At 37.0% G+C, this 12,500-nt stretch overlaps 1 protein-coding gene across 2 annotated transcripts in view; it reads left to right on the top strand.

Annotated features, from left to right (window-relative positions):
* The window catches only part of Hsl (hormone-sensitive lipase), a 23,801-nt gene that overhangs the window by 2,586 nt on the left and 8,715 nt on the right, over positions 1 to 12,500 (top strand). The window contains exons 2-10 of one of the 2 annotated variants that reach the window (XM_070128867.1): positions 3,054 to 3,243; positions 3,469 to 3,586; positions 4,280 to 4,387; positions 4,770 to 4,975; positions 7,169 to 7,276; positions 7,907 to 8,081; positions 9,122 to 9,310; positions 9,848 to 10,308; positions 10,706 to 10,944. In XM_070128867.1, coding sequence (XP_069984968.1) covers positions 3,054 to 3,243; positions 3,469 to 3,586; positions 4,280 to 4,387; positions 4,770 to 4,975; positions 7,169 to 7,276; positions 7,907 to 8,081; positions 9,122 to 9,310; positions 9,848 to 10,308; positions 10,706 to 10,944 — 1,794 coding nt within the window. The remainder of the gene's footprint in view (positions 1 to 3,053; positions 3,244 to 3,468; positions 3,587 to 4,279; positions 4,388 to 4,769; positions 4,976 to 7,168; positions 7,277 to 7,906; positions 8,082 to 9,121; positions 9,311 to 9,847; positions 10,309 to 10,705; positions 10,945 to 12,500) is intronic. The other variant, XM_027370379.2, reaches the window with a different exon arrangement.

Here is a 12,500-nt window from a genome sequence, read left to right as displayed (position 1 = left end):
CATCATCATCATCATTTTTATTATTGTTGTTGTTGCAATTGTTGTTATTAATAGCAAAAAGAAAGAAAATCAGGTAAGGTTCCAAGGTCTTCTTGTGGAGTCATCTATGTGTAGAGACATTTCACTGAACAATATTACAGAGGACATAATGATTGCCTAGGAACATTGGGTTAAGGTGCACTTCAAGGAAGTCACTGAAGTGTGGACATGCCCTGGCTCCATACCAACTCCTCCTCCTCTGCCCCCAGGCTCAGGGGAGGTAAGCCTTGCCAGTCCTCCTCCTCCCAGATACAACTCACTGGCAGTTTCATGTATAAATGAAAATGCTAAGGAGAGGGGAAATGCTCCTCCCACCCAGTAAGTGAGCTTGGCTGTGGGTTCTGTTGGGAGGGTGACTGCTAGAGCATAACCTTTAGCAGGCTATTTGGGTGGCATCTTGGAACATCCGGTCTTTGTGGTAGGATGAACGATTACCTCTGCTGTTGAGGGAACTGAAGTGGTTGGGAGTTGAGGTGGCTGCCCTCTTGGAGGTGAGAAGACCTGGCAGTGGCATGATTAACTACTAATGGTCAGGCTGGGGCGATGGTTACAATCTTCACAGAGTAGCCATTGCCATTTCCAGCTGACTTCAACCATTGGTAGTAGAGGTTTCTTTGGGTGATAAGCTTATGGCATTGAGACTGAAGTATGCTTTTGTCTCTTATTCTTGTGTATGCTCTCAATGATGTTTGAAAGGGGATCGATGGGACTATAGCAACTACCATGGCATCACACTTCTCATTATACCATGTAAGGTTTTCGCCCACATTCTTCTGAGACAGATTCATGATCACCTACTAAGGCACAAAAGACCAGAACAGTCTGATTTCACTCCTGGCAAAACCACAATAGACCGTATCTTAGCACTTCGAGTCATTGTGGAACACCGTCGTGAGTTTAGCCGTGAGCTGCTAGAAGCCTTCATCAACCTCAATGTGTTTGATTCAATTTATTGTGAATCACTATGGGAAATCCTGAGACTTTATGAGAATTCCGACACAGAGTATTGGTTTAATAGCAAGCCTATATACTGGACTGAAAGTGGTGTAAAGTGTGGTGGGGGCTGCTTGAGCTTCTTCCCAGTTAACTACAGAGTGAGGCAAGGCTTTCTCCTAGCACCTGCACCTGTCAACACTTGCATGGACTGGATAATGGGCAGATCTACTCTCCAAAATTACTGTGGCGCAACACTGGGCACTATCAAGTTCACGGACCTCGACTTTGTCAACAGTATTGCAATCCTCTTTGTCTCCGGAATCTCTGATAGCAGCTCTTGATGCATTCAGCAGTGAGGCGAAACCCCTGGGCCTAGAGGATTTTGGGGATCTGTTAGGGGAACCCATTCAGTCGATACATGCTTCAAGTCACAGAAAACTTTATATATCTTGGTAGTGCAGTCCATGTCTCTCGGCTGGCAGACCAGGAAGTCAGTAGATGGATTGGTCTGGCAGCAGGAACCATGAACTCAGTCAACAAGAGTATTTGGAGGTGCTGGTAACTATGCAGAATGACCAAGTTACATGTCTTTAAGGCCTTGAAACTGGCAGGAAGCGAAACCTGGATGTTATCTAGTGCTTTATAGTCATGTCACGATGCCTTTTATGGTAAATCCCTACAATTGATCATGGGTACAGTTGGCAAAATCATGTCCAACCAATCGCTACACTGTGAGACTAGTAAGGAACATGTTACTTGCATGATTTGTGACTGCAAACTCGGGCTATATGGGCACCTAGCTCATTTCCCTGTGGATGACCCAACCCAGGAAAGCATGGCTTGAGCAGCTCGACCAAACCTATTGTGAGGAGCTAGAGATGAGCTGAGGACCTGGTGACTCTTGGCTGCAAGTGAAGGGTAGATATACTCCTGTTGGCGTCAGCTCCATTGATGATGATGATAATGATTGATGTAAGCCAGTGGGAATAGACTGAAACAATCAAAATCCTTCCTGATGAAGTATAGACAGAATATTTTAGCAGCCAACTTAGACTATATATAATGGGACTTAACATGGGAAATTTATTTTACTGTCTCATAGATGATCAAGACCAGTAATACTATGCAATGACTAGCTACTAAATGCATGTTATCGAAGTGATTACAAAAATAAAGATGAAAAGTGTAATAGGTGAAAGACAGTTGGATTCGTGAGCAAGTCGCCCCAGATATTACAGTCAAGAGACTTTCCCTTTATGGAGTTCAGATATCAGTATTGTCAAACTGGTTGAATTATTAGGTAGATTACTACAAGACCATGATATGATTTTGATGGATCTGTCAAGGTTTTTCACTTCTTAAGGATCTATAAATATATTTTAATCCAGTATCTGCAAAAAAAAAGTTTATTGCTTTTCTAAATATACAAGTAAGGAAGCTTTAGTGGCCAATAACTGGTTGCATGATCATGATTTAGTCTTGGGACCACATATTTTGGCAGGAGATTATGCAGACACACACTACTCATTAGCATAAAATTATACTAACAAATGATAATTCAATATGAAAAGCAACTACATGCAGAAAAATATAACATATTTGCTGTGTAATTACACTGTTGTTTGAGACGGATGATTATTTATTGGTCATGTCATGACTCATGCAGTGGGTCATGGAACTTATGAAAATATTAGGCCTACTGCTTGACCTGAATTCATAGATTTTCCTATTTTTCCGTTTAAGTCAGTTAGACTGGTTATATGTAATGAATGCATGATGAATGATTGATTGCCTGGTCTTGTTTTTACAGTTTTACAATCTGCCTTTTTTAAGGTAAAAAGAAAACATCTAGGACGTGATGGTATTCTTATTTAAAGAAGTTGAAATTTAAGTAGTTTAAATGTTTTATGATAATGATTCACCTATTAGAGATAGATAAATCACTTTATATACTTTGTATACTCAATTGAAAGAACATATTTTTACTTGTTGATGTTGATATGTGATGTTGATATTTATGATATTGATGTTGATGAATATTTTTATGTTTATTCCCATCTTTTTCTTTTCAATTTTAGGGAAGTTGAAGCTTGGGGCCAAACCCTTGCATCACTAGTCACCCTTTTTGAATACATTGATGAAATGCTTTTGCCAAGATGCGAAGATGGCAACCTCCTCTCAGCTGTTAGCAGTTCCCCCAACGAATTAATGAGTATGCTCAATACAGTGCCGCAGTACTCATTCTATGGACGTTGTTTGGGATTCCATGTGAGTGCATGTGTTGGAAAAGCTTTGTGTGAGATTTTGGGTTATTTAAAAGAAAAATATAGGTATTGGCAACAAGTATACCATGAAATCTAAGAAATTTGATTGTAGATGACCTGAATATCAAATTTAAATTACCTATTAGTGTATCTTTACCATATAATAATACAATTATTCTTCCTAACTCTTTAATGAGTCTATTGATAACTGGGAACATTTTGCTTTCAGTATTACCCCTCCCTGCGCAAGACTCTGAAATACTTGAATATTTGTTTGAGTGCATTTAGTGAGGTGTACTATGCAGATGGCAGCTTCATACAGAGAACCAAGAACACTGTTATGACAGGTATGGTAGCACTTCATCTTCATATTAATCATTGTTGTCATGATGTTGAATTTTCTGTTATTCATATACAGTATAGTACATCATGAACCTCAACATAATTGTTATTTTTCTTGCTAGTGCCATTTAACCCTTTGTACGTGGGCTGTTTTGGGATGTGCATGGTCCGCTAAACATGGTCTGTTAATATGGTTATCTTGCACAATTCTAAGAATTTCATTGATAAGTTGTCTTATCTAAACTTCTATATATGCAAAATTTTACATGTTTCTAAGTTTTCAGACCTTCACAACTGTTTTTTCTTGAGGCTTTCTATGCAGCAATCATTAAAAATTCCACCATATACTCATTATGAGCTGATTAATGCATTCCAGCACAAAGGGTTAAAGCTTACATTAATATGTGTTCCTTTGGAGCTTTAAAAAGAATATGATTTATCAAATTTGTAAATTGGTAATTAGCCCTGATAATAACTTTTTTGGGCAGAAATTATATGATCTTTAGAATATTCCAAATTGTTATTATTTTTAATTGAATAATCCAGGTTCCAGTATAAGTACAGTTCATGATATAGTTTTTTCCCCCTAGCTATTTTGCACAGTTCATGAAGAAAAAAAATTGTAGAATCATTACTACCTTTTTATAAGCCCCATTCTAACTTGAGGGAAATGTTCTGATACTGTCAAATGTTTTTAGGGGGCAGATATGTTGTGGATGCTGAACTGAGATCTCGAAGAATTGTGGACACAGTGCAGTATGCTTCTGTTGATTTCATTAAAGCCTTTTGGTCTGTAGCTGAGACTGGTAAGGAATATTGGTTAGAGAATTGTATTTATGGTTATTTTCCTCATCATAAGATATCAAGGCAGTTTTTATTTTCCACAGTGTGTCAGATATAGAGGTATATTTTTAATTCATCTTTTATCTTTTGCATACTGATTATTATGATACTTTAGCTAGTTTATTTTGTCACAGCTAAAAATATTATGAAAAAAGAAAAATGATATTCATAGGAAATAGTGTAAAGTACAAAAGAAAAATATAATGCTATATGGTCATTTGATCCAAGGACTCCCAAGTGAATATATAAAGGATATATTAACCTTGTAGAAGTTTGTCCTTTGGGAGTAATTTGAGCTGATCCTTATCTAGAAAAAAGAAATAATAATAAATAATTTTTCACCAGACATCCTGACTCAGTTGCCTGGTATTGTGGGACCTAGCTTAGCAGTCCAGCAAGTGGTGATTGTGCCATGTGAGGAGCAGCAAGTCACAAAGTTGGATGGGACAGCAACAGTTGTTATCCCTCCCCCCCATTCACACATAGAGGCCAGGCCCATCACCTGTCACCTGCTCTCGGCTCAGTTGCGTGAAGGAATGGTAGGCGCCAAGGTAGGGATAGATAGTCATGTAGATAGGCATGGAAGTACTGCTTGAGCATGGACCCTTGGAAGCTTTTGAATGTGCAAAACCAGGTTGGTAGAGCTTCTTGGCTTTTAAGGTGTTTGAAAGGTATTTTAAGCACTTTGTATATTTTGCTATTTTGTGTGGCCATTCAACATTTTGATAATTATGTTGTAAGTTGAATTGATATAAAAAGATTTGCAAATATTTGGCTGACCACATTTTTTATGGGAATTAGGTTATCACATGACAATTATAATGATAGGATGTAAGTAGTGACATTGTTAAGGCTGGGCATTTGGGCTGAAGCCACAATTGTTTATGAATGGACTAGGTCTCGTTTTTCATTCTGTGAACGTTAGCCTATACACCAGACTATAACTCACACCTGATATTTAGTTTGCCCTAAAGTAACTTCAAAAGTCCTGTTCTTTGGTAAATATCTAAAGACTTATGGCTTGAGCTAAGCCCACGGTGTTTCAACAGCTTAGCAATGAATGTGGGTTTGAAAAATACAAAGCTGATTGTTTGTTTGTGATTTTTGATGCCATTTGCATTATTGTAGTTCAGTTATGGATTGAATTTTGAAGCATATCTCTTGCTGTTATTTACTTAAAATTTCCAGTGGAAGCTTCATTAATCTGCTTGCCTGAAAGTTTGAGCAATCCTTTAGTAATTATGAAAGTCATCATTGTGCCCAGTTTAAGCCTTATCTACACCCTGGCCACTTTTTTAGGTTGTTTGCTCTTTCCCCTCTCCTTAGAAGCATCCCTAGCCCTTTAACCCCTTTGAACCAGGTGACATGACCTTAGTGTCATGAAAAAATTTGGCTTGAGGGCCAGGTGATGTGAACATGCTGTCATGGGAAATTCTGGAAAAGACTCGCTGTGAGTGCACAAACCTCTTGAGGGTGATTAGACTCAATTGGCTAATAGAAAGGAAATAGAAACTTTTGCATTATTTCCAATGATAAACGAGTGGGTCCATGAACCATGACTGGAAAAGTGTGGCTTCATGGAGGATGCCATTTCCATGCTCAGTATCATATTCCTGGCTGCCATGACTGGTAGCTGAGGTTGTTTAATAGGAAAATTAACATTATGAAAATTTCTTAAAAATGACAAACAACAAAATGTTACTTATTGTTATTATTCTTGCACTGGGGTATGTACTACTTAGAAAGATGAAAACTGTCTATTACCATCTGAATAAAGTAAATAAAACAAAGAATATGGATATTAGATATGGCAAAAAAGCTAAAAACACTTATGCATAAAAGAAAATGATATTGCAAAGGGGAGGCATAGAATCTTGTCACTGCACGAGTGTTAGTGTTCGCTTGGCCTGCAAGCCATACATCCGTTAGAGTGGCTGCTCACGTAAGCCTAATCCGTATATATTGGTCCATATGACTGCTGTGAAGCAACTCGATCCAGTGAGTTAAGATAAAGAAAGATCTTTTTCATGTTGTATTGATAAGCGACTGCATTGAAGCTTTGTATTGAAAGTGGGAATTTTTAAAGCCTTATTACACAAATGTTGTTAGCTCTATGAAGACTGTTAATGTGCACTTCCAAGTCTGTTCTAAGAAAATTGTTAGGATATTAGGTCTGCTGATGATATTTGGAAAAGAGATTTAGCAGCGGATGATACCAGAGTCATATAGATAGAAGACTTTAAAGTTCAAATTACACTATTGATTCCTCTTATTATTATTTTTTTATTCAATAATAAAAAGAAACAAAATAGCAGGATATGCAATGATGTCTATGCTATCTATAAAGTCTGGTACTTTTTATGTATATATATATATAAGATGAAGGTTTTAGGAAATGGTTTATTGTTTTTTATAGAAGGATATTTTATTATTAAATCTAGCTGGAGGCAATGCAGATTTCTTTTAGAAGAAAACAAAAACATACTCATGATTATTAATTCATATGAATGTATGATTTTGAAATATCTTCAGTGAAATATTTTTTGTTCTTTAGTTTTTATTCTGTAATTGTGGTGAGAGTTGATTCCCTAATATTCTAATTATTATGTGCTGCGTATATTCCAATGCAAATAGGCTAAAATATTCTGCAAAGAAAAGTGATTTTTATGTTTTTCTATTTTTAGGGTATACTTCAAACTAATTTTCAACATCTATCTAATTTGTACGTATTATTTTATTCTCAGCCAGGGGAAAAGGATAACAAAGGTCCACAACCATTGCCGAAGTCTGAGTACCTCCTCATTCATTGTCATGGTGGGGGCTTTGTGACGCAATCTACTAAAGCTCAGGAGGTTTGTTCTGGTTTTCTTTGTCCTTGTATTTGTGTCATCTCTTTTACACTTTCTCTGTCTTGTGCATTTTTCTGTCTGCTTGTTTTTCTCTTCCTCCACATCTCCTTTATCTCTATCTGTATATTATATAATTTTCTTTTGTAAAAGTTTGGAGCTGAGTTGATAAGTATGATTGTTGTGTGGCTGACTAGATGTGAGAAGAACAGCTTAGATTATTATCTTTTTTTTATGTAGGTTGTACAGAATTGAGGAGTGAGGTATTGCTCCCAGGTCTCTAGAGGGAACCTGCAAGATTATGGTTGATTCTGAGAAGGAAAATTGGAAATGCTGGCAAGTCCAGATGCCAGGGATAATAAACAAGTGTGATTTACATGTAAATATGATGGATGGATATAATTACAATATACTAGTCTTATAATAATAATATGAAATATTAATAATATAATATCACAGAAATGGATCATGGTTCCATCTATCGTTCCTTCCTGTCTTCCTCCTTCTCTTCCCTTTCAGTAGAGTTCACTATTTAGATTTTCAGAGATTCCTATTGTTTTGATCATTTTGCTAAACATTTGGGGGGGGGGGGGAATCCTAAGCCATGCTAGCATAAAAAGCTTTTTGTTCTTGCAGGTATTCTTACGTGAGTGGGCAGTTGGAGTTTCAGTTCCAATGCTCTCTGTGGATTACTCCCTTGCTCCAGAAGCTCGCTATCCTCGTCCTCTGGAGGAGGTCTTAACTGTTTACTCTTGGGTTCTCAATAACATGGAACTCCTTGGAACCACGGGCAAGAAAATTGTTCTAACAGGTGAGTTTACATATAAAAAAAGTCTTGAGAATTCAACATGCATTTGTGATATATTATGACACGATGACACCATAATGAATATAATACACATGAAATAAATTTAAACATACTCGATACCATCAATATTACATCTCTTTCCTATCTTCAGCATTTTCTTTTACATGTTGATACCACAGCATAAAATGCTTATGCAAAGAATTACAAAAGAACAGAGTAGTATAGAAAGCCTAAAAAACTGGAGTGAGATATCAGTTTTGTTGGTAAGTTTATGACTTAAAATGGAGGTTGATATTTTCTAACAAGTGATGGTTAAAGATGCTGCTAACATAACCACTTGGCGCCGGGGATGGCATGTGCGTACATGCCATGCCCAATGTGTGTTTAATTTAGTAATTGTTTTTACATATAGATGCTCCACTGGCACTAAGTCACCAATGAGTCAATTATGGAAACTACCTGTCTTACCTGTTTACCCTTTTCCTTGATTTTCAGTAATATTTTTAGTATTTAATATTGCTGTTAGTAATGTCAGTAACAATATAGTAATTATAAAGTTTATAACAATGATTAGTAAAAAAAAGTGTTTTCCGTCTTTTTCAAGGAAAAGTGAGCTCACAAGATCTAATTGACTCCTTTGTGGATAAGCACTGGCAGAGCCATCTATTTGCTGAAACATTTAACCATCCATTGCCAAAGGGAATGCATAATTTTCCTGTCAGCACTGGCTTAAGTTACAGATTTGTATAGTTGTGTCATGTATGGTATGGGTTTGCACAAAATGGGTATACCTGGTACCAGATTCATTAACAGCTATTCAGTATGATATGTAAGTTACCAACTGGTGTTGCTTGCATGTATAAGGAACAGTCTCCAGAATAATTATTTCTTTTCTGGAAAATGGGAATCTTAGTGACTTTTGTCTTTTAGAAATTGTTTCATCAATATTGGATGCATAGAATGTAGGTCAATGTAACAAACTATATCCTGTGAATATTTAGTATGAAGAAAATTTAAACCAATCTACTTTACAATACCCACAGGTGATAGCGCGGGAGGCAACCTCATAACCGGCCTCACCATTAAGTGTCTGGAGTTAGGGATTCGGCCACCAGATGGTCTCTTCCTTGCCTATACTCCGTTTGTATTTGAGTTGGTCCCATCGCCTGCCAGGCTACTTGCTGTCATGGACCCTATGCTGCCCCTGGGATTTGCTCTTCGGTGTCTAAAAGGTAGTAACTGTCAGTTGTCCTTAAATTCATAATTGTGTGAACTTCTTTTGATTATTTTCCCTAGTACCTTTATTATTATTATTATTTTTAATGATGATGATGATGTGATGATGATTATATTCATATTCATATTCATATTTATTTTTATCACCATTATTTTACTATATCAACACACCACCTAAACTGGATCCACCATCATAAACTACCACTGCTATTATTACTACCACCACCACTATCACTACCATCACCACATTCATGCCATGGCCACCATTACTTTACCACTATTATCACTGACACCACAATCACTGCCACTACCACTGTTACCATCATTACCACTACGACTGCTATTGTTACCACTACAACCACCATCATGCCACAACCACCATTACGTTACCACTACTATCACTGCTACCATCACCCACCACTACCATCTGCTGCCAACTCTACAAGGTAACGGATATCCTTCTTAAAGCTTACCTACTAACACCCTATTACATTTTGATAAAGAATGTCTATTATCAAAGGAATATGTTTCAGCTTATGCTGGTGTGCCAAGTGGAGGAACATCACTAGCAACCACTCCAGGTGATGCTACCATATCAACACCACCCCTGCATACCCCAAAGCTCCCCGCTACACCAGAGCATTGCGAGGGAACCCCCGAAATGGCACCAGCAACACTAGATGCAGCTTTAGAAGTACCCCAGGGCAGAGTCTCTGACACCCAGAGTGACAACGAGTCATTTGTAGAGGTTTCAGAGAGCGATGTTAAAGAAGCTGAATCCTTAGTCAAGAGCCCTTCATTTGTTTCTGAGCCAGGCTCGGATACCCTTACGACTGTCTCACTCACGTCCGAGGCCTCCAAAATGGACGATTCCTCAACAAGGAAAAGCAATGGCAATGGAAGTCAGAAACCGCAGGAGAAGGAAGAGAGATCCAGAAGATATGTAACAGAATTTTTAGAAAAATATGTTCTGGACTCACGTACAGATAAGCAGGTAAGATCTGGTATGTCTTATACCCAATGTGTATTCATAGATGATTTAAGGTTTAAGATGAATGATCCATCACAGACTTTGTGAATATGATTTCTTATCAGAAGATATCACTTTAACTGGTATCAACAAATTGCATGTATAAAATTTTGATTTGAAATGTTTAGTCTAGAATTAATTTTACTTAAAAAAAAGTAAATTAATTTGTGTAACATTCCTTTAATGGATGAAAGGTAAAGAGTAATATACATTCCATTTTTATTGATTTTTTCTTAAATTAAGAAAAATGTTCTTATCTGACACTTCATTATCTAATTATTTCTGGGGAATACATCCCAGTTCAATGACTGGGCCTGCCTGTACACTGCTATTGAGAATTTTACATTCCTAATTCTGTCAGGGTCGAAGAGTCCCCATCCTTCGCACAGGAAGTGAGGAAAGTGAACAGGATGATGAAACTGTCCTATTTGAGGCCCCTGGTGTAGGTGCAGGAATTACAGCCAAGCTAGGAAGAGCTAAAGATGCTGTAGTTAGTGGTATATCTGCTGGTCTCACATCCTTTGGGCTCAAGAGAAAAGAAAGTGCCTCGTCTCCATCATCGCCAACTCAACCATTCCCGAAAGCTGTTGCTGAAAAACGGTAAGTAAGAATTTTTATGCTGTAGGGATGAATGGTTAGCCTATTGTTAACCCTTTGGAACCGATTGTGTAACGGAAATTATGATGAAAAAAATACAGGCAGTAGGTTACGTAAGTAGCCAATATCCCGGGTGTGCAGCGTGTAGGCTGGGCTCACGCGAAGGTCACAGTGGCCAGGAATACGGTCCTAAGCATGGAAATGGCATCCTCCCTGGAGACAGCAAGTCTTTTCTTGGCCTTTGCGTGTGATGACATATTTGCGTCACCTGGCCTGCGACCAAGATTTTTCCATGACGTGACTGTAACGTCATCCAGATTGTAGGGGTTAATCATCATTCCTTTTGAAGTTTAATTAAGTTAATGCATATATTGCAACAAGAGTACAGGATATTGAAATTGGGATTAATGCACGTTTTATCCAGGATCTTTTTTTTAGAATCTTACATTACTAACAGTGTGAAATTAGATATATTCGTTTGTGCTTGCATAGATATTTTATGTCAAAAATATTCATGTTGGATCTTTCTTCAGTGCATAACATATAAAATTGGTCTAGATAATGCAGAATAAAAACTTGAAACTGACTCCAGAAACTAAAAGGCACCTGTCTTCCCTCCCCCATAGCCTGTGCTTTTATGATCTTGAGCAATTCCATTGATATAGAATAGACTCAAATGCAATATATCAACAATTATTTTCACAGTTGTTATTTCATGTATCATGATATTTTGGTAATTTCCCTAGGATTGAGGCAGATAAGTATGTTGGCCCTAATTTTAAGATCTGTCTAAAAGTTTCTGAATGATTAAGTGTTTTTGATCAATATTTAGATGTCTCTTTTGACATGTTATATATTCCTTACTGTAGTACTTATGCACACTAGAAGTAGCAGTGCACATACATAGGATGCTGACATGTTAACAAGAATTACTATACCCATAGGATTTTTCATCCAAATAGTAGTACAGCATTATGTCTTGGGAATTTAGCCAACTACCTTTTGCATCCATGATATACAACTTTCATCAGATGGGCATAAACAAAAGTGAACAGAAATCTTTTTGAATATCCATTGCTTTTCATTTTATGCATGCTATATCAGATACATACTTGATATTGCCTTATTAGCACAATATGAATGCAGAATGGAAAACAGCATTGATTTGAGTAGATGTACTTCAGTTCATTAATTAATGACCAGCTAAAGTAACTCTGGATATTCAAGAAAAGGAATTTCGAAACTTGTGGTGCAGCCCTTCTGGTAGCATGGGTTGCCTTTGATACTTAAAGTCATCAGAGCTATATACTCACCAAGAAATATAATGACAAATTAAAAAAATGCACAAAATGATGCTGAGTGATGTGAAATTTTGCTTGAGAAGTACCTGAATATTTATATTAATGGGAATATATATTGATTAAATTTCACAAGCTGCTTCCCCCATTCTCTCTCATGTCTAAACTTAGTGTTTTTATATGCATATTACATTGTACTAGAGAAAAAGATATAAGGCAATTATAATCATGTATATACAGTTGGTTTGTAGTTACTTTGAT

The sequence above is a fragment of the Penaeus vannamei genome, chromosome 13 (assembly GCF_042767895.1).
Source record: "Penaeus vannamei isolate JL-2024 chromosome 13, ASM4276789v1, whole genome shotgun sequence".
Lineage (NCBI taxonomy): Eukaryota > Metazoa > Arthropoda > Malacostraca > Decapoda > Penaeidae > Penaeus > Penaeus vannamei.
This window is presented reverse-complemented; position numbering and strand designations above follow the sequence as displayed.